The sequence below is a fragment of the Hibiscus syriacus genome, unplaced genomic scaffold (assembly GCF_006381635.1).
Source record: "Hibiscus syriacus cultivar Baekdansim isolate YM2019G1 unplaced genomic scaffold, ASM638163v2 tig00110195_pilon, whole genome shotgun sequence".
NCBI classification, from domain to species: Eukaryota; Viridiplantae; Streptophyta; class Magnoliopsida; order Malvales; family Malvaceae; genus Hibiscus; species Hibiscus syriacus.
The window spans coordinates 1007210-1026720 of record NW_024062621.1 but is presented as its reverse complement, the minus strand read 5'-3'; the positions used below and the strand labels follow the sequence as shown (position 1 = coordinate 1026720).

Here is a 19511-nt window from a genome sequence, read left to right as displayed (position 1 = left end):
CGAGCCTACTCGAGTTCGGGAACAATCTACAAGTAGGATCGATCGAGGAAAAGGCAAAGAAGTATAGGTGAGTGCATATGCATAGCATGAATATAGTATTATATTCAGTTCTAGACTTGTGATAAGTTTAGATTCCATATTTTGACATATGATCACATTCCATATTATGATACATGACATGAATTTATATTATGTGTATTGCATGACATGAATATGCAGAAAAAGTTATATGAGCTATGTGATAAAGGTATGTAAATGATATGTCTATGTGATAAAGGTATGGAAATAATATGACTACGCGATATGAACTACGGGAAATGTATAAGCCCATGTTATGTAGATGAGAACTATAGGTATAGTTGGCATGCCAAGGGTAGAGGGTATACTCGGTTCTTTAGGACATATGTATATCCTTTGGAACCTGTGTGAAGTCTTGAAAGACACATACTTGATCCATAGTATATGTATATGATTCTTAAGGAATTCTACGTGGTCCTTATGGACATAATTCTACGGGCACTTCGGTGCAATTCTACGGGCACTTCGGTGCAATTCTACGGGGCACTTCGGTGCATTTATACGAGCTGTGGTGACAGCATAGTGCACAACCTCACATTACTCAAATACCTTAGGTTCTCAATATGCTATCATGGGCCAATAAACTTATTAATACAGAATAATGAATGTTACAGTCATACGCTTACAGGTATGGATATTGATGAAGTATACTATATTGATTAAGTACATGTTTGCATCTCATCTCATATGATCCTGACATTTTCATTACATTACATTGCCTTATTATTATTGCCTCACTAAGTCGATGACTTAGCGTGTGAGTATTTCACACGTAGGATCCGAGGAATTAGACGAGACAGGTGAAACAGCTTGACAGTATTACTCCTGCAACCATCAGATCAGAAGCAACTTAATCAGTAGGTCATTTTGTTATGTAAATGGCAGTTGGCATGTAATTAAAGGGTTAAGTTGTGTATGCTCTGAATATTTTTGTAAACTTATATTACAGTATGTATATTATTGTATTTTCTTAATATAAGTTCAAATATTTTACTATTATTTATTAAGAGTTATGTTTTAAAGTCGATGTAGTATCTCTGACTCATATCCGGGTCGGGTATGGGTTGGGGGTGTTACAAATAATATATCATTTATGACAAAGTAATATATGTACGTTAAACTTATTGAGTGATTTTAATACTAAAAAGGAATATTATTCTTTTTAAAAGATTTAAAAAAAATAGTTGTATCTATAAAATGTGTATTATCATAAATTAAGAAAAATATAAATAAATACTATTTTCTTAGTCTCCGGACTATATATACACATATACATATTTGAACCCTATGGATGATATAGATTTGTTGTAACAGAGGTCAAGTAATGATTTTCCTTTAGATGTTGAATTTATGTAGTACAAAAATTTAACCATTATAATTGTCATTGGTTTTTGGTATGGAGGTTGTCTGGATTATCGGTCGAACCGTCCAGAACCAACGTGTCTTTTGTGACCGAGCAATAAGTGGGCTCTCTTTTGCATTGATGGAGTTGTCGGCTCTCATTTGCATTGATGGAGTTGAGGTCCATGATTTTTCATTAATAATTTATTATTTTATTTAACTAAAATTTGACATAATAATAGTTTATAGTATTTCATTAATCTGATGCCTATGACGGGTACCTAAACTGAGACGCGAAACGACTTCATGCGTCGATGATGGTCTGTTTCACTCGATTTTTACTCCATTCGCCGGCTTATACCGCCTTTATTCATCTGCTACACACCCCTTTGAAGCTGGTTGCACGCTCTTGATGTACTGAAAATGGAGAAGAGATGTTAATTCAGGAATCTAGTCAATAATATAGGCAGTATATGCAAGATTATCGGTTCCCTCCTTATGCAAAACTCCCCTGTCAGCCTTGAGAGGAGGCGGATTCCACTTCTTTCTCCGCTCGTTCAATTCAGCATCTGTCAACTCAACGTTTATGGCCCTCTTCTGAACATCGATGCTGATGAGGTCCCCGTTTTGAACAAGACGGATGGAGCCACCATCCTATAAAATCAAATCCAATATCGAGCATCAGTAAAGACAAATAATCAGATTATATTCAGGGGGCATAAAGGTCCTAGTAATAACCGTTGTTGGTTAAACTCGGGTTAAGTGCATCACTTAAGAGTCATTCATTGGCATTGCAAAATTATCTTGCAATTCGAGTGAGAAATACCTGTGCTTCAGGGCATATGTGGCCTACAACGAATCCACGTGAACCTCCAGAGAACCTACCATCGGTGAGCAAAGCAACATCATGCAGTATTCACTTACAGCATTCAAACCAAATACAATTTTGAAAGGCACGAATTTTACACCAGCAGTTAGATCCCGTTCGAGTTGAAAATAAATTGTAGAGATGATAAAAGAGTCAAAAGCGAGGATTAGAAAGTTTTACAACATTTTAAAGACCAATTCAACTAAGTATGCTTCCAAGAATCACAGAGTTGATTGTAACAAATGAAAAAAAGGCGGTAATAGCCACATGGACTTGATGTCACGGTACCTTCCCAAGACCTGCTCCCATTATTGCACTTGTTGGTGTCAACATTTCAGGCATGCCTGGTCCTCCTTTCGGCCCCACCCCTCTAATGACTACTGCTTTTCCCTGGAAATTTACAAGTATAACCAAATATTTGGAGTTTAGCGAATGCAAATACATAAAAAAAATATTCAAACCCTCACCCTTGCCACTTTAAGACTATCAAATTAAGCAGACATAAAACAACTTCTCTCGTATTCAAATACTAACCAAAACCTCAGCACATGGAACGTCCACTCCGCTGTTAATAATAGAGAAACGCTATGCTGCTTTGACTCGCATACCTTAAAGCTCGAAGGATTTTCAGAGATAGCTACTAGCATAGCTTCCTCTCCTTCAAAGACAAGTGCAGGACCTAAAGAACAAATTTTACAATCATTATGTATGGATGCAGACTACATTCTTAACCATAAAATTGTAACAGTACAGTGACCAAGAAGCTCAAAGTTAATATTAGAAAGGAGAAAAAGAAAAGGCACCAGAGAAATAGAGTCCTTTTCCAGTAATTTTTGCTACAGAACCCTCTGGTGCAAGATTCCCTCTTAATATTTGGATGTGCCCTGTTTTCTTGATGGGATTGGACACTGGTTTTATGATTTCTTGGAAATGATTTTTGGGTACTGATCAGACTAATTGCACATTCCATTCATGGCATCTCGAAGTTAATATATAAATGGAGCCTAGCCTTTTTAGTGGAAAATCACCAGTACCAACTTGTCCATCAGGTAAACGAGGATAGCTTTGTGCATTTTCCGCCATTTTCTTCCCTGTCACTAGAGTGGAATTATCAGTGTATCAAATATTAAAAAAACTGAAAATTCAAGCTCTGAAATTGCAATAAACAACGAAATGAAATAGAATCAAATTCGACATACCAGTCATGCAATCCCCACCAAGATATCCAAGCTCCAAAAGATAACGAATCACAGCAGGAGTTCCTCCAATCTATCAAAATGTTTTTCCCCATTAGTTGAAATGATAGAATTGATAACATATACCAAGAAAGCCATTAATGACATGATTCATAAGGTCTGGAAGAAAAAGGAATCTTGAAAGAAAATATTGATGTAGAAGATCCGCTGCAGTTAATCTATACCTTGTGAACATCCTCCAAGACATATTTGTCACTGGGCTTCAGATCAGCCAGAAACGGAACCTCGTCACTAACCTTCTGGAGATCATCAAGAGACAATTCTAGACCTACAGACCTGCCATGAACAATTCCAAGATTCATTTCCCCAAATTATCAATCATTTCGAGGCCTAAGGGGTATCTGGCATAAATTCTCAGTTCTCACCTGCTATAAAATTATGCTGTCTCTCGACTAATAATAACTACCATTAAATTAATTCATAAAACGTATAATTATAAATTAGTTAAAATTTAAATGTAATTTAATTAAAATACAATATTTATAGAACATTAATTTTTATAATTTTATTTTAATTATAATTAATTTTAAAAATTTATAAACCCTAATTTATTTTTATTGTTTTGAAGCTCCCACTATCGTCGTCATCACCGCCCGTTGCCACCATTTTCATCATCAAATTTGGGGCTACCGCCGCCATTTTAGTCTTTATTGTTCATCGGTGGTGAAAGATGATATCGACGACAGCGGCGACGATGGTGGGAGCTTCAAAGCTATGAAAATAAATTAGGGTTTATAAATTTCCCAAATTAATTTGTGATCTAATTATAATTAAAATAAGATTATAAAAACTAATGTTTTATAAATAGTGTATTTTAATTAAATTATATTTAGATTTTTAACTAATTTATAATTATACGTTCAATATTTTATAATTTAATGTTTTATAAATTAATTTAATGGTAATCATCGTTAACCATGCTCATTTGTACTCGTCGAACGTGACATTATCATCCTATAAATAAATACTTAAGATTTAATATAATACATAATTGTTGTTCATTTTGATTTAATATATATATATATAACATGTCATTTTGATTTTATTTATTATTATGATATAAATACAAAATAATGTAAAGGACAAAAGAGAAACATCTCAATGCAATTAATTGTACCGAGCATCCCACTCCCATGGTACAGTCTAGAGGTGGGTATACGGGCTACCGTCTGTTTAGCCCGCGAATTTTGACGGTGCGGGTTTAAACGGAGCGGGTTAAAAGCCCGTATTTATAAACGGTTTTGAATTTTAAGGTCCGTGGTCCGTCCATTTAACCCGCGGGCTAAACAGGCTTACCTGCGGCCCGTTTAATAAAAATAATTTTAAATGCTTTAAATACAATAAAAAATAATGTTTTAACTTACTACACCTTTAAAAATGATCGAACAACTTGAAAATGAAGGTAGCACCGTCAAAATAATAAATAATATTTAATTTTTATTTTAAATAGCCGAAAATGATTATAAAATAATATTTTTTTAAATTTTTTTAATTATTAATATATATATAATGATATAATTACTTAAACTCAAATTAAAAAAACAATATTCACTTATATCACCAAATTGAAAAACAAATAAAACAATAACCACATTATACTTTTATAAAACACGATTATTCAAGGCTATAATATGAAGACACAGAAGTGTCTGAATTCTGAAAACAGAAATTCAAACATAAAAATTCAACAAACTCAAACATTATACAAATCTAACAAGAAAGTTGTCAAGTGGTCCTAATAATTGTATTTTATGGATACTTTATAGAAAGACTAAAACATAATATGAAAATATAAAATAAAATACTTACAGTATAAGAGTAAATTTGAAAGATACAGTTATACTAAAATTGATAAAATATAAGTCATTAATTTGTTAAAATATATTTATTTTGTAAAAGTCTTTAAAAGTTGAAAAATATGTTTTTAATTTTTTCTTTTACTTTTCTTTCTTATTTTTAATCCAAATATTACGTATCATGTAATATATTATTAGAATATCACGTGACTTTTTATAATTAAAGAACAAAATGTATAACATACTTCATGAAAAAAATAAAAGTCAAAATTAAATAAAAAAATCTTTAAATACCAAAATGATAATGATATATATTTAAATGAAAAAAATATCAAGCTGCGGTAAAATTATGACAAACGTCCTAATAAATTTAAGAACTACAATAGTTATAAGTAACATCATATTTATAGGTAATTTATTTCCTTTTTCTATAAAATTCTTTAAGTTTATTTTATCTAAAATTTTATGAATTTTAAACTAAGCGGGCTTTAGCGGGTTTCGCGGGTAGCCCGCGATTATACCCATTAAACCCGCGGTTTAACGGTCCGGGCTAAAAAGTCCGCAATTTAAACGATCTTCAATTTTTGAGGCCCGAAGCCCGCACGGATCGCGGGTTAAACGGGTAGCCCGCGGGCCTTAGCCCATATACCCAGCTCTAGTACAATCACATGCCTCTCCCCTCTTGGAGAGGAAGATGAATGAAGTTTGTAAAATGAAGAGTATTTTTTTAAAAAAAGTTAGGGGTGAATTTATAAAATTAACATTTTTATTATAAATGTGAATGATTCTAGTAGATTAGGTTTATGAAGTTCAGAGTATTTTCTATTGAAACGCATTTCAAATTCGTGTTCATGGGATAAAAAAGGAAAATACTTAAAATTTTAGGATTTAATAATCATTGATAGTTGCAGTCAACGGTGACCAATGATGAAAATTGAAGGTGGCCGGCAATGGTGATGAGCGACATCCAATGGCGAAGGATTTGACTAGATTCGTGAGTCAAGTTAATATTTTATTTAAAGTTCAGGGGTTAAAATAGTGTTTATATAGAATTTAGGTTCATATTAGTATTCTGCCTAAAATCATGAGTCAAGTTAAAAACGAAACATCTTTACTAACGTGCTACATCAACAAATTAAAGGGATTCAATAACTCAGTGACCAAAATAAAACCGAAAACAAAAGTGATTAAATATAACATTTTTAAAATCAATGATCAAAATAAGACAATTATAAAATAAAAGTGACCACCGCCATAGTTTATCCTTTAAACAAATAGCAGAAAGAATCCATGAAGAGGCATAAAGAAGACTACTAAAAATAGAAGACAGGCCACATTAATAACTGGCCATGGCACCTACCAAGGGTAAGCTTCTACTTTCCTTCACATGTCAAGTTGCCCTTATTAATTAATGTGACATTTCCCCTACATGAAGTCTTATTAATAACGTAGCCACGTAGGATTCAATTATTCGAAAGTTACTATTTGGATACATAAGAATGACATATTCTAGGTCTTGAGGACTGTTACTGATTTGGAATTAGCGGTGTATGGGTAGCTGGGATTACTAGCTCGGATAAACATGAAGTTATTTCTGCATTTTGATCGATATTACTGAAAATATTATGTCATTCTCTAAGGTTTGATTTGTTCTCCAATGTTCTATTGTTTGAACATTTACTTTATTTATTTGTACTGATAGACGATATTGAACTCTTTAATCCTTTTTTTTTATTACTCAAGATGTTAGAGTTGAAATTTGACATTCAAAGGATCCAAGCCTAATATTTTAATATATTTTACATAAACTTTGTACTATTTTCTTTCTATTATTTTTATTAGAATGTGTAATAAAATATTATTATATCGTTTTTATATAGGTTTCGAGTTCAAACAATTTTGTCCAAACAAATATTACTTATAATAATTAAGAAAGATTATAAATAAATACTACTTATAATCACCCGAATAATTATGTATATGAGATAGTATCATTAAATAAAATTAACATAATAATAATTTTAATCTTTAATTTTTTATTTTAATTTAATCGTAATTTTTTTATAGAAGTATCTAGTTTTATTAAAATAAAAAATATACAAATTACAATGAAGATTTACAATAGCAATTGTAAATTAAATACATAATAAGGATATTTTATTATAATCATTAACACAAGAAAACCTAACCAAATAACTCAAACAAAAGGTAGATATGAATAGATCTAACCTCATTGACAAACGAATCACAAAAGGAGATCAAACTATTTGAAAGACCATCGAAAAATTACAAATCAAAGTCGAGCGGCATGAAAAATTATCCACAAAAGCAAATCGCATATCCAAATCCAATATGAGGGTCAAAATAGGGAAGTTCAACGTGATAACAAAAAACGCCATATTGATCAGTCGTAACGATGTCAAGTCCAACATTAAGAAAAAAAAGATAAATAAAAACAACAACCAAACAACTAAAAACGCGTCATGCCATAAAAACATTTATTAAAAAATAAAAAATAAAAATAAAATACACTATAAAAAATAATAATAAATACCGACTTCAGTGACCAACATCAAAATTAGTATCGTCGTCAATAATGAAAAAAAATAGACTAACAATTGCAAAAATAAAAGAGAAACTTAGGGTGACAATGTTGTAAATAGTTTTATTGAATTTAACAATTTATCATTTTATTTATTTTTTCTCTTTCGTTATTTTTTGTTGTTGTTTTTATTATTCTCAAGATTTTACTCTAATTAATTTGAATCGACTCAGATTATACATTTAATTTTAATGAGTCATGAGTGAATATTTCAACGAATATTTTTTATATCCACAAAAAATAAAACTTAAAATATATTTAAATGATATTAAGTTCTTATTGCTTAAAACAAAAACTATTAAAAAAAATGTGTGGCATAGATTCAAACAACAATAAGGAAAGAAACGTACAATTCCATCGCATGTAAAAAAAAATCTTCTGCAATGTAATTAATGCACAAAAAACAAAATATCATTGGGTCATAATCAAAAAAGAAAACGGTAATAATAAATTTAGTAAGTTTTAAAATAAATAAATAAATAAATCTTCCACATTTTTCATCGGTTATAGGTTATTCCACTACAGACATAAATGTCGATTTCGTTGCAATTTAATGTTGTAAGAAATTGGATTTGAGTTTCTGTGTTGGAATCAATCAAAACTTCTGAAAGTGGCATTTCAAGAGACCAGGATTTTGGCAACAGTATAAAGTAAGTTCTCTTTATAATTTTATTTTTTTTATATATTTATTCGATTTAATTTGATATTTATTTATAAATATTATGAGAAGAGAAAGAAAAAATATTCGAGATTGAACTCAGAGTTTTTTAATAATTAAATTTACAATAAAATATATGTGAAATAGCTGAGAACGATTAAAATAGATTATTATGTTGGAATTTACATGTTAAAGACCAGTATGTACCAAGGGCTGGCAGGGGATCTTGTCTCCGATTTTTTCTCTATGATTATAAAATTGGGCAAACTTAGTATTTAGTTACCTAACTATCATTTTAATTTTATTTTGGTCATCTAACTAATTTTTTTAAATTGTCACTTACTAGACTTTTTGATTACATTTTAGTCATCAACCGTTTAAAATTAATAGTGTTGCTGACGTGTCACCATATGATAGTGTCACATTATCATTGAAAAATAAAAATATCATATTGGTAGTTATGTTAATTTTTTAACGGATGGTGACTAAGATGAAACCAAAATGTAACGTTAACGATGATTTTGAAGAAAAAAAGTTCGGTGACCAAAACGGAACTAGAGTGATAGTTGGGTAAACTACATATTAGTCACTCAACTATCATTTTAGTTCCATTTTTGTCACACAATTTTTTTTTCAAAATCATCATTAATGTTACGTTTTGATTCCATTTTAGTCACCTACCATAAAAAATAACATAATTGTTGATGTAGTATTTTAATTTTTTTCAATGATAAAGTGACATTACCTTATGGTGACATATCAGTAGCACCATTAATTTTTTAACGGTGAGTGATCAAAATGAAATCAAAACGTAACAAAATTATGTGACTAGATATGTAGTTTACCCATTTATAATTTATGGTGTTATAAGCCGGGGTCCAGCCGTATCGACATTCACTTTTAATAAAATTAAGTCTGGGTTCACTCTGGTCCAACCCACCTAAATTATTCATTTTTAAATGAATAGAAATATATATTTTTACTAATATTATAATAATTTTAAATAATACTTTCTAAAATTATATTCACGTGTTAGAAAAATTTATCCATATTTAGAATCAACCAGATTAAAATCAATTTATTTTTTAATAAAATGAAAAAAATATAATCTCTATGTATATTTTTAAAACAACTTTTCACCTAAAAGTCCCAATAATTTAAATTAAATGCATTATTGCTTCAAAAGAGAACTTTAGAATAAGGTTTAATCTCACCCATATGTCAAATTCCTCATATAATTAAAATTAATTAAATTAAACCCTTAATCTCTTAATTTTTATGGTTAATTACTTTTTAGAACTCTATTTATTTTAGAGTTAAATAACTTACCCCCATATTTCAATCATGACTCCATCCCTAGATCTATTAAGCATATCATGAAATATAAATTAAAATCATTTAAATTATTAGTTGATTATTTATTCATAGATGTCTTCATATGTCTAAGTTTAAAATTATATGGTAGATTCAATAGATTAAGTCATAATTTAAGAAAGATGATTATTATTTTTATTAAATGGAGATGTAATTATATTCTGAAGGTATCAGAGTTCAAACCTACACAAAATGAAATAATATTAACATGTTTAACCACTTAATCAATTAATAGATTTCAAGGAAAACTGATTATTGTTTTTCTTTTTTCGAGTAAACCGATTCGAATAACTGATTTAAGATCAGAGAAAAAAATGTTGGTAGAGGAATGTACGTACAGGAAGAGTCCACGTTAGAAGGAGGGATAGATAGATGTACCAAACTCATGTGTCACGTGCCACCGATCCTCATAACAAGTGTTTGGTTAATGAGACACGTACCTAATGCCTAATGGCATTTCTTAGGCACGTGACTCCCAGCTACCCCTGCCCCTCTTATTTATACGACCAAACCTCTGTTCAACTTCGATCATAACAACTTCCTTCCACAACCACTGTTACCGGCAGCTAACGCTTGGGTTGTTTTCTTTTATTTGCTAGAAAGAAAAAAAGGAAATGGTGACGGTCGAGGAGGTTCGTAAGGCTCAACGTGCCGAAGGACCGGCTACTGTGTTGGCGATTGGCACCTCAACTCCTCCAAATTGTGTTGATCAGAGCACGTACCCTGACTACTACTTCCGCATCACTAATAGTGAGCACAAGGTCGAGTTGAAAGAGAAATTCAAGCGCATGTGTAAGTTCTCCTTTTGTCTATGTATACATTCGTTTCGAAAATTTTAAATTTTCATATAATTTAGATATTTTCTTATTAATTTCTATTAATAAATTATTTTCATCACTAAAAATATATAAATTAATCTCTTAGCATAAAATCATGCGTTTATTCTTGTTGATTATTCTATAAATATTTAGCATGTTTTATGTAGAATGGCGATTTTGGTGTTCCGCACTTGGATTTTTGCATGAAACTGTGCACGTTTCATATCATTTTCATGCAGAGGCCTTGAAAATAAAGGTTAATTATTGTATTTATATAATAAAAAAGAGTATTTTTTAAATTATTTTAGGTGAAAAGTCCATGATCAAGAAGCGTTACATGTACCTAACCGAGGAGATTTTGAAAGAGAACCCCAATGTATGTGAGTACATGGCGCCATCACTCGACGCAAGGCAAGACATAGTGGTTGTTGAGGTGCCAAAGCTAGGCAAAGAAGCGGCCACCAAGGCAATTAAGGAATGGGGCCAGCCCAAGTCCAAGATCACCCACCTCGTGTTCTGCACCACCAGCGGTGTTGACATGCCCGGAGCCGACTACCAGCTCACTAAGCTTCTAGGACTCCGTCCGTCTGTTAAGCGTCTCATGATGTATCAACAGGGTTGCTTCGCGGGCGGCACTGTGCTCCGCGTCGCCAAGGATTTAGCCGAGAACAACAAGGGCGCTCGTGTCCTCGTTGTTTGCTCGGAGATCACCGCGGTTACTTTCCGCGGGCCGAGTGACACTCACTTGGATAGTCTCGTGGGTCAAGCGTTATTCGGCGACGGCGCTGCTGCTGTTATAATTGGTGCCGACCCGATACCCGAGATTGAAAAGCCTATGTTCGAACTCGTGTCGACGGCCCAAACGATATTGCCAGATAGCGATGGAGCTATCGACGGTCACCTTCGTGAAGTTGGGCTTACATTTCACCTCCTCAAGGATGTTCCTGGCCTAATTTCAAAGAACATTGAGAAGAGCCTTGTTGAAGCATTTAAACCTTTGGGCATATCAGATTGGAACTCTCTCTTTTGGATAGCGCACCCTGGTGGTCCAGCCATATTGGACCAAGTTGAAGCAAAGCTATCCCTCAAACCCGAAAAGCTACGAGCCACTCGACATGTTCTTTCGGAGTACGGAAATATGTCGAGTGCTTGTGTGCTGTTCATATTGGATGAGATGAGGAGGAAATCAAAAGAAGATGGACTAGAAACCACGGGCGAAGGGCTCGAGTGGGGAGTGCTGTTCGGGTTCGGACCCGGACTCACCGTCGAGACCGTGGTGCTCCATAGCATCACCGCATAAACTGGGGTTTAAAGACTCGTTGGCTTGCATGGGTAATCTATATCTGGTTTCACTTTCACTGTTTTTCTATTTTATTGTATTTTAGTTTAGCTTATGAATTTCGAATTTGTATGGTTATTTTAAGAGAGTTAAGCTCTCTTTGTTGTGCTAAATGGATGTAGAATTTATGTACCAGACTTATATTTATGGAAATAATAAATTTCAAATTTAAATGAAAAAACTTTTAGATTTATTTATTATTTTCTGTTTAACAATTCGATTAACTAATTCAAATAAAATAGAGTTAATTATATCATATTTCCCTAAACTATAACTCTCCTTTAAAATTGATTCTTAAACTTTTGAATATTCCAATTTTATCCCCAAATTCATTCAAACATGTAATTGGTTTCAACCATAATTTAACCTAAATTTTGTTTTTTTTTCAAACATATAATAATATAATTTGACCTAATGATTTTATTAACATGGGATGTGATTAGTGTATACATATAGCTTGAGATGAAATTGGAATGTTTAAAAACTTTAGGGACCAATTTAGAATGAAGGATATAGTTTAGAAATAAAATTGAAATGTTCAAAAATTTGAGGATTAATTTATAATAATAGTCATAATTTAGGGAAGAAATTAAAATATTTAAAAATTTAGAGACTAATTTAAAATAAAAATCGTATTTTGATAGTATGTGATGCAATTAATTCAATAAAAATATTTTAACAGTTTATTACAAGAATTACTTTCTCAATCTAATTTTCTCTGTTTATAATATTAAAATTTAGAGATTTCACTTAAAAAAAAATCTAAACTTTCATCTCACTAAATTAAAGCAGTCGCTATTACATTAACCTTATATCAGATTATACTCAAACTTTTGTAATTCCTTAATATTTCAAAGAAAGTAACTCAATCCATACTCATATTTTTAAATAGTTAACACTAATTCATTTTAAACTTGCTCATTATTTTAATTTTTTAGACGTATATACTATTTTTATTTAATATTTTATAATTTGTCTTAGGGGCTATTTTTGTAAACTTAATTTCTTATTTTCGGTTTATGGTATTTACACATCAATTTAGTCATCGAAGTTGTTTAGGGGTACCATTATAGCCTTTGAAATCCGTTGACTGATTTGACTAATAGAACCATTAGTTTTATGTTTTTGTGGACTAGAGAATTATGTTAAAATGTTCATAAACACCATGGATAGAAAAAATTATCAAAATTTTATTATTTATTTCAGTGATAATAAGGAATTATTTTAAAATTTTGAGGATTTTTTATAAACATTGTTTTTAATAAATATTTTATTATTAATTTTTAATAAATGTCACTTCGTCATCAAATCATGTCAGTAATATTGATTAGCGTGAAAATTACTGGCGTTCATAGATACAGAAGACTAATAATTATGTTAGTCAAAACAGACTTCAAGGGTTAGGATAATACCTCTAAACCACCTGGAGGCCTAAATTGATTCGAAAATATTATATGGACGAAAATGATTAATTGAGTTTACTACAAGGACAAAAATGACCCTTAAACCATAATTTTGTATATTTTTTTATTTAAACACTTCCCGAAAATTTGAACAACTTCTTTTAATGTTTACTTTACAATACTATATATTATTATAAACTTAATTTCTATGTGTCACAAATTCTACAATATATAAATCTTAAAAAATTTAATATATTGCAACTTTAGAAAACGTATCAGATAAGAAAACGAGCTTATATTTTTTTACCGAAAGTAATTACTCACTTTTTTTTATTAATTTTAAACAACATTTTTTAAATTTAAAAAACAAAAATTAAAGCATTACATCTTAGGAAAACTAAAAAAGAATTTCATGCGAGTGTATCGTCTCCACTCATGGCCGAATTGCGGAGCATCTATGAAGGGCTTCAAATGGCGTGGATTTTTGGTGCTGAGCTTGTCCAAGTTCAGTCTGATAATCAGCAAGCTGTGCAGCTCCTCCTTGATCCGAATGGCTGCTGCGCCACTCTTCCCCCGCTTCGAGACATCAATGGGCTCCGCTCCCGTTGTTGGTACACTGATTTAGTTTGGGTCCCCCGTGAGGAGAATATGGCTCTTTAAAGTCATCTTACTCCCCTCAAAACCTTAAGTTTCTTAGATTATGTGGTAGTCATCGGCCTCCTTTTGTCAATGTCGTCACCGTTTGACGTTATTTTGATCGTTGTCATCTCTAATCACAACACCTATTATACTTAAAAGCTTTATCATCTTCTCACAATTGTCAAACTATTTATCACCATTATTCTATTCAAGTCTCAAACACTATAACCACGGGCCATTGTCGTTGCAAATATCTTTATGCGCATATGTTGAGTTGTGAAGCTGTGAAAGTAATGGAATCCATTAGAAACATTTAAAGCAATCTGAATTCTAAAATTTCATACATGGAATCAATCTATACAAATTCTAACACATAAAACTTGACCAATGCTTGTGCCTTAGATAGTAAATATACTATATTACTTTGCACTTGCATGCATGGATCATGGAGTTTAAACCTGATTCTGTTTTCTTTCATCTGGCTGAAGTGCACTAATAGTGCATTCTTTCACCTCAAACTTTTTTATTTTTGGAGTTTTCTTTTGTACCTTAGTATTAAAATAATCAAGTCGAATTTGTTTTATGACAGGAAGATGAGAAAAACTTGATGAAATAGTAGTGATGAATGTTTTGAGGGTCATAAGAAGATGGTGAAACTCTTGAGTATAATAGATGTGTTTAATGGTGGCGAAACATTAGAGAGTGACAGTGCAGGTAAAAAAAGACCGACGACTATAAAATAATTTGAAAAGCTTAGGGTTTAGGGAAAGCCACTTTAATGTGTAATTTCTTAACCACAATTGATGGTGGTGACCGTAATGGATGTAAATTAAAAATATGGTGACTATAAAGTAATTTTTTAATAATTTAGTAACCTAAATACAGATGTCATAAAAGTTTGATGACTATTTTTATAGTTTACCCTAAATATAAAACAAAAGAAACGAATTTTTCCTTTTCCTTTTCTCTTGTAATTATATTTAGGGTAAACTATAAGTTAGTGCCTAAATTATTACTTTTGTGCTGTTTTGATAATTAAACTTTATTTTTTTAAATCATACATAATGTTTAGTTTAAATTTCAATTTGATATCTATCATTAAAAAATGAATGGAGTTTTTAATTTTTTTCAATAATGACATGACATTTCAATTTGGTTACATGTCAACATCACCATTAAGTTATTAACCTATAGTTTTGAAACAAAATAATGTCTAGATACCAAAACGGAACAAAATTAATAGTTTAAGTATTAAATGTGTAGTTTATCCTTAATTTTGAAACTTGCAATCACCTTAACCATACTCTCAATTTCAAATTAAAAAAATCAACCTTTCTGAGATCCTTCTTCAACTCTGTACAAAAAGGAGTAACTTGGGTACTTCTCCTTTTCAGATTTTTAATACTTTTCATTTTTTTTTTGGTTGGGTTTTCTTGAAAGGTGGGGGTTTTCTTTACTTTCTCGGATAGAGATTCTTTTCTTCGATTATTGTCCCATCATTTTGTATTTTTTTTTAACTTCTTTACCATATTCCCCACCTGGGTTTTTTTATGGTATAATTATTTTTAATTTTATTTCACACACCCACATGCATGTTCTTCAGTTTGTCTGATCTGGATTGGATCGAAGTTGTTATTTTTCCTACTTTAAAGAAGTGTGCAGAGAGAAACAGAAAAAAAGCTCTCTTTGGTGGGGTGTTTTTCTTGAAAATTTTGCCTTCTTTCTTTTTGTGAGCGATCTTTGTTTGCTTAGAAAGAAATGAAGAGATAAAGAACCAGGTGAGACCTTTTTTCCCCTAAAGTTCATATCTTTTTTATCTCTATTTTGGGTCCACTGAAGGTTCTTTTTTTGTTCCCCTTCTTGTTTATGGTATGATAGTTACTGATAACTGTGTAATGTTGCATTTCCATGTGGGTGGGATTTTACTTGCGTTTGATTGGGTTTTAGCCAATATCACATTTGTTTATGGATTGTTTTTGTTTCTTCTTAATTTCTCATTTGTTTGAATTTGTTGGCTTTTAGGGATGAAATTGATTGTTATAATACTTTTGGGGTTTGATAGCAATTTTTTGAATTTGTTGGTTTGTAGGGATGGATAGTGCACTTTCTTGCTTGTGTTGTTAGTGGATTTTAGGTTGAAATTGTGTATTCTAATGTTAAATGATTGAATTGTGCTTTCTTAGGAGAATTAGACTTGGGGTTGATAGCATATTTGGATCCCTGAGGTATGGCCGGTATCGATGTTTCTAAGTATGCACATAGCCCTGTGCACAAAGCTGTTGTGATGAGGGATTATGAAAGTCTCAGGAGGATACTCGAGGCCCTCCCACGACTTGGTAATGCGGACGAGATTCGATCAGAAGCAGCCTCATTGGCTGAGGAAGCAAAGGCTGAAGAGATCGCTTATGTGATTGATAGGCGTGATGTTCCTAACCGAGATACCCCTCTTCACTTGGCTGTTAAACTCGGTGATGAAACTGCAACTAAAATGCTTATGACTGCTGGTGCTGACTGGAGCTTGCAAAATGAACAAGGATGGAGTGCACTTCAAGAAGCAATTTGTAATAGGGAAGAGGCTATTGCGATGACTATTGTTCGGCACTACCAGCCATTGGCATGGGCAAAATGGTGTAGAAGATTGCCTCGTTTGGTGGGAACCATGCGAAGGATGAGAGACTTTTACATGGAAATCACATTCCATTTTGATAGTTCTGTGATACCTTTCATCTCACGAATTGCTCCTTCGGATACATATAAAATTTGGAAGAGGGGTGCAAATTTGAGGGCTGATATGACTTTGGCTGGATTCGATGGATTTAGAATTCAGCGTTCAGATCAGAGTATTCTTTTCCTTGGTGATGGTTCTGAGGATGGTAAGATTCCTCCCGGATCGCTTTGTATGATCTCTCATAAGGATAAAGAGGCGATGAATGCTTTGGATGGTGCTGATTCTCAAGCAACTGAAGAAGAGGTTCGACAAGAAGTGGTTGCAATGTCCCAGACTAGTATATTCAGGCCTGGGATAGATGTAACACAGGCAGTTCTTTTGCCACAACTGACTTGGAGGCGACAAGAGAAAACGGAAATGGTAAGTGCCTGGAAGGCTAAGGTGTATGATATGCACAATGTTGTTGTTAGCATCAAATCTAGGAGGGTGCCTGGGGCCATGACAGATGACGAATTCCTTGCAACGTCCAATGGAAATGAAGCAGAGAATGAAGAGCTTGATGAGATCCTGACTGAAGATGAAAGGAAACAACTTGAAGTTGCTCTTAAATTGGATTCTAAAGAAATATCTAACGAGAATGATGATGGCGTTATTGGGCATCGTCATAGTTGTTTTGATTCCCGGGAAATTCCAATCGAGGAAACCAATGGTTTGAAAAATGAAGAGACTAAGCAGGAAAAGAAAGTATGGTTTGGTGGATGGAGGAAAAAGAATCCAAAGCATGAAGAGCAGAGGAAGATTGCACCACCTAGAAGTTCATTCTGTGTAGATGAGAAGGTGAGTGACTTACTAGGAGACTCTCCTTCGGGAAGTCAGATAAAACCTGGTAGACATTCCGTGGAGATTTCGGCAACAGATGATCATCGAAGGATAAGAGATTCGAGAATTTCTTCTTCCACAAGTTCTGAGACTGGTAGTCGGCGTAAGGATAGTGGCCGGGAGAATGAGTATAAGAAAGGATTGAGGCCTATTCTTTGGCTCTCTCCGAACTTCCCACTGCAAACAGAAGAACTCTTGCCATTGCTAGACATTCTTGCCAACAAGGTCAAGGCAATTCGTCGGTTGAGAGAACTGCTCACGACAAAGCTTCCTGCTGGAACCTTCCCGGTCAAGGTTTGTTGTTCTTTTGACTGTCTGATTGGGTCCTGTTATTATCCTGTTATATGAACTCTTCAGTAATGACTTCTGTACTTGTGACTGATTTCAATGGGGCATATGATACATAATACGTTTCTGTGGGAAAACATTTCCCTCTAGAGGGTGTGGTTCGGGAAGACATAAATGTTCCTGTTATTATCCTGTTGATGATTTTTGGCATGTATTTTGAGGCTTGTTTATCCATGACTTTTGTGATCCATTACATTAGAGCTTTTAGCGTGTTACTGGGATGAGTGGATACTTTTCGAAATTAAGATTTTAGGACTGGAAGCTACATTGGGCTTATTCTTGACTTATGTAGTTTTTTAAGACTGTTTTTCGTATCTTTTTGCCTGGTGTATGATCAGATCCTTTCCTTCCATCTAATGATGCATAGGCTTGCTAGATGAATGGAGATATAGTTTCATTCTTACACATTAATGGTGCCAGTATACCCTACACATTCCTCAGTTTTGGGGATTTCTTCAAAAAATAAAAGAAAAAAGGAGGTGGTTAAGTAAACTCGTTTCTGCTGCCACTTTTGTTTCCATATGCACGATTCTCTAAGATTTTGACCTGAATGAGTTCTCATGGTTGTACTTAGGTTGCTATCCCGGTGGTTCCCACAATCAGAGTATTGGTTACTTTCACGAAGTTTGAAGAACTACAGCCTGTGGACGAGTTCTCAACACCTCCTTCAAGTCCTTCAGCTGCCCAAGAAATTCCTGCAGTGACACAGGCCTCGGGTTCATCTTGGTTTCAGTGGATAAAGACACCATATCAACGCCCTAGTTCATCCAATAATAGCGACGACAAGCCAGAAAATCTTCAAGATCCATTTGCAATACCTCCAGATTACACTTGGATTACAGCTGAAGCAAAGAAAAAGAAGATGCAAGAGAAGAGCAAGTCAAAGAAAGGTAAGAGTCAGACTCATTGAAGTCGGGCTATGATCCAGTTGTTAAAACAAGTTCCAGGTTTCCAAAATAATTTAGTGTTTCATTATCCGTAGAAATCGTGTTCCGTTAACGAAAAAAAAAGAGGAATAGGGAAATAGATACTTGGAGCTATGCTCTAAGAAGTGTGGATATTCCCTTCTGTCATGGGAAAATTTGATTGTGGGGGTGGAAAATAGGTGGGGGGAAAAAAGGCATTTTGTGGGATGTTAGTATCTTGGATTAGTAATTTACATCATTTACTTGTGACCAACTTGTGGCTACATACAATTACTGACAGAGTTGGCACTGTTTTATTTCCAATATCGGTATTATTCGTTCCCATCGAACGATGTAACGAGTTACTCGGTAGAGTTATTGGCCATAATAGTTATGTAGGACCATTGGCTGCGAGGTCGTTTGAGTATTTATGCTATGATTGTGGCAATGAGCAAAGATTTCGTTTCGAGTTCTCTTTATTTGAGGTCATATACAAGGATCTGCAGAACTTGAAATTTCTGGGAAAATTTTCATTACTA

At 33.0% G+C, this 19511-nt stretch overlaps 4 protein-coding genes across 6 annotated transcripts; 2 read left to right on the top strand and 2 right to left on the bottom strand.

Moving 5' to 3' along the window:
- Positions 1-1645: 1645 nt before the first annotated feature.
- LOC120218223 (dihydroxy-acid dehydratase, chloroplastic-like) lies at positions 1646-15962 on the bottom strand. The gene is made up of 7 exons (XM_039215193.1): positions 15958-15962; positions 3091-3105; positions 2896-2966; positions 2576-2677; positions 2246-2326; positions 1915-2073; positions 1646-1836 (listed from the first exon to the last, which is right to left on the bottom strand). Exons 3-7 carry the CDS (start codon positions 2932-2934, stop codon positions 1786-1788), a joined length of 432 nt encoding a protein of 143 aa, XP_039071124.1. The 5' UTR covers positions 2935-2966; positions 3091-3105; positions 15958-15962; the 3' UTR covers positions 1646-1785.
- Positions 3095-3882, bottom strand: LOC120218224 (dihydroxy-acid dehydratase, chloroplastic-like). Its single transcript, XM_039215194.1, has 3 exons — positions 3708-3882; positions 3487-3556; positions 3095-3384 (listed from the first exon to the last, which is right to left on the bottom strand). The coding sequence occupies exons 1-3, from the start codon at positions 3843-3845 to the stop codon at positions 3236-3238; spliced, it is 357 nt and encodes a 118-aa protein (XP_039071125.1). The 5' UTR covers positions 3846-3882; the 3' UTR covers positions 3095-3235.
- On the top strand, positions 10517-12300 carry LOC120218221 (chalcone synthase). Its single transcript, XM_039215190.1, has 2 exons — positions 10517-10765; positions 11100-12300. The coding sequence occupies exons 1-2, from the start codon at positions 10588-10590 to the stop codon at positions 12089-12091; spliced, it is 1170 nt and encodes a 389-aa protein (XP_039071121.1). The 5' UTR covers positions 10517-10587; the 3' UTR covers positions 12092-12300.
- LOC120218219 (ankyrin repeat domain-containing protein 13C-A-like) lies at positions 15492-19243 on the top strand. Of its 3 annotated transcripts, XM_039215188.1 has the most exons (4): positions 15492-15549; positions 15825-15950; positions 16356-18013; positions 18642-19243. In XM_039215188.1, the coding sequence occupies exons 3-4, from the start codon at positions 16400-16402 to the stop codon at positions 18975-18977; spliced, it is 1950 nt and encodes a 649-aa protein (XP_039071119.1). In that variant the 5' UTR covers positions 15492-15549; positions 15825-15950; positions 16356-16399; the 3' UTR covers positions 18978-19243. The 3 variants fall into 3 exon arrangements, with proteins under 3 accessions (XP_039071119.1, XP_039071118.1, XP_039071120.1); XM_039215187.1 differs by lacking the exon at positions 15492-15549 and having other exon boundaries at positions 15637-15950; XM_039215189.1 differs by lacking the exons at positions 15492-15549; positions 15825-15950 and having other exon boundaries at positions 16220-18013.
- The last annotated feature ends 268 nt before the right edge of the window (positions 19244-19511 follow it).

Coding starts and splice junctions, on each gene's coding strand:
- LOC120218219 (XM_039215188.1), top strand. CDS start 16,400: ATGGCCGGTATCGATGTTTCTAAGTATGCACATAGCCCTGTGCACAAA. Junction 18,014..18,641: donor CTGGAACCTTCCCGGTCAAG/GTTTGTTGTTCT, acceptor GGTTGTACTTAG/GTTGCTATCCCGGTGGTTCC.
- LOC120218224 (XM_039215194.1), bottom strand. CDS start 3,845: ATGAATCTTGGAATTGTTCATGGCAGGTCTGTAGGTCTAGAATTGTCT. Junction 3,557..3,707: donor TCTTGGAGGATGTTCACAAG/GTATAGATTAAC, acceptor ACATTTTGATAG/ATTGGAGGAACTCCTGCTGT. Junction 3,385..3,486: donor TGGTGGGGATTGCATGACTG/GTATGTCGAATT, acceptor ATTCCACTCTAG/TGACAGGGAAGAAAATGGCG.
- LOC120218221 (XM_039215190.1), top strand. CDS start 10,588: ATGGTGACGGTCGAGGAGGTTCGTAAGGCTCAACGTGCCGAAGGACCG. Junction 10,766..11,099: donor AGAGAAATTCAAGCGCATGT/GTAAGTTCTCCT, acceptor AAATTATTTTAG/GTGAAAAGTCCATGATCAAG.
- LOC120218223 (XM_039215193.1), bottom strand. CDS start 2,934: ATGCTAGTAGCTATCTCTGAAAATCCTTCGAGCTTTAAG. Junction 2,678..2,895: donor AAAATCCTTCGAGCTTTAAG/GTATGCGAGTCA, acceptor GTAAATTTCCAG/GGAAAAGCAGTAGTCATTAG. Junction 2,074..2,245: donor ACATATGCCCTGAAGCACAG/GTATTTCTCACT, acceptor TTGATTTTATAG/GATGGTGGCTCCATCCGTCT.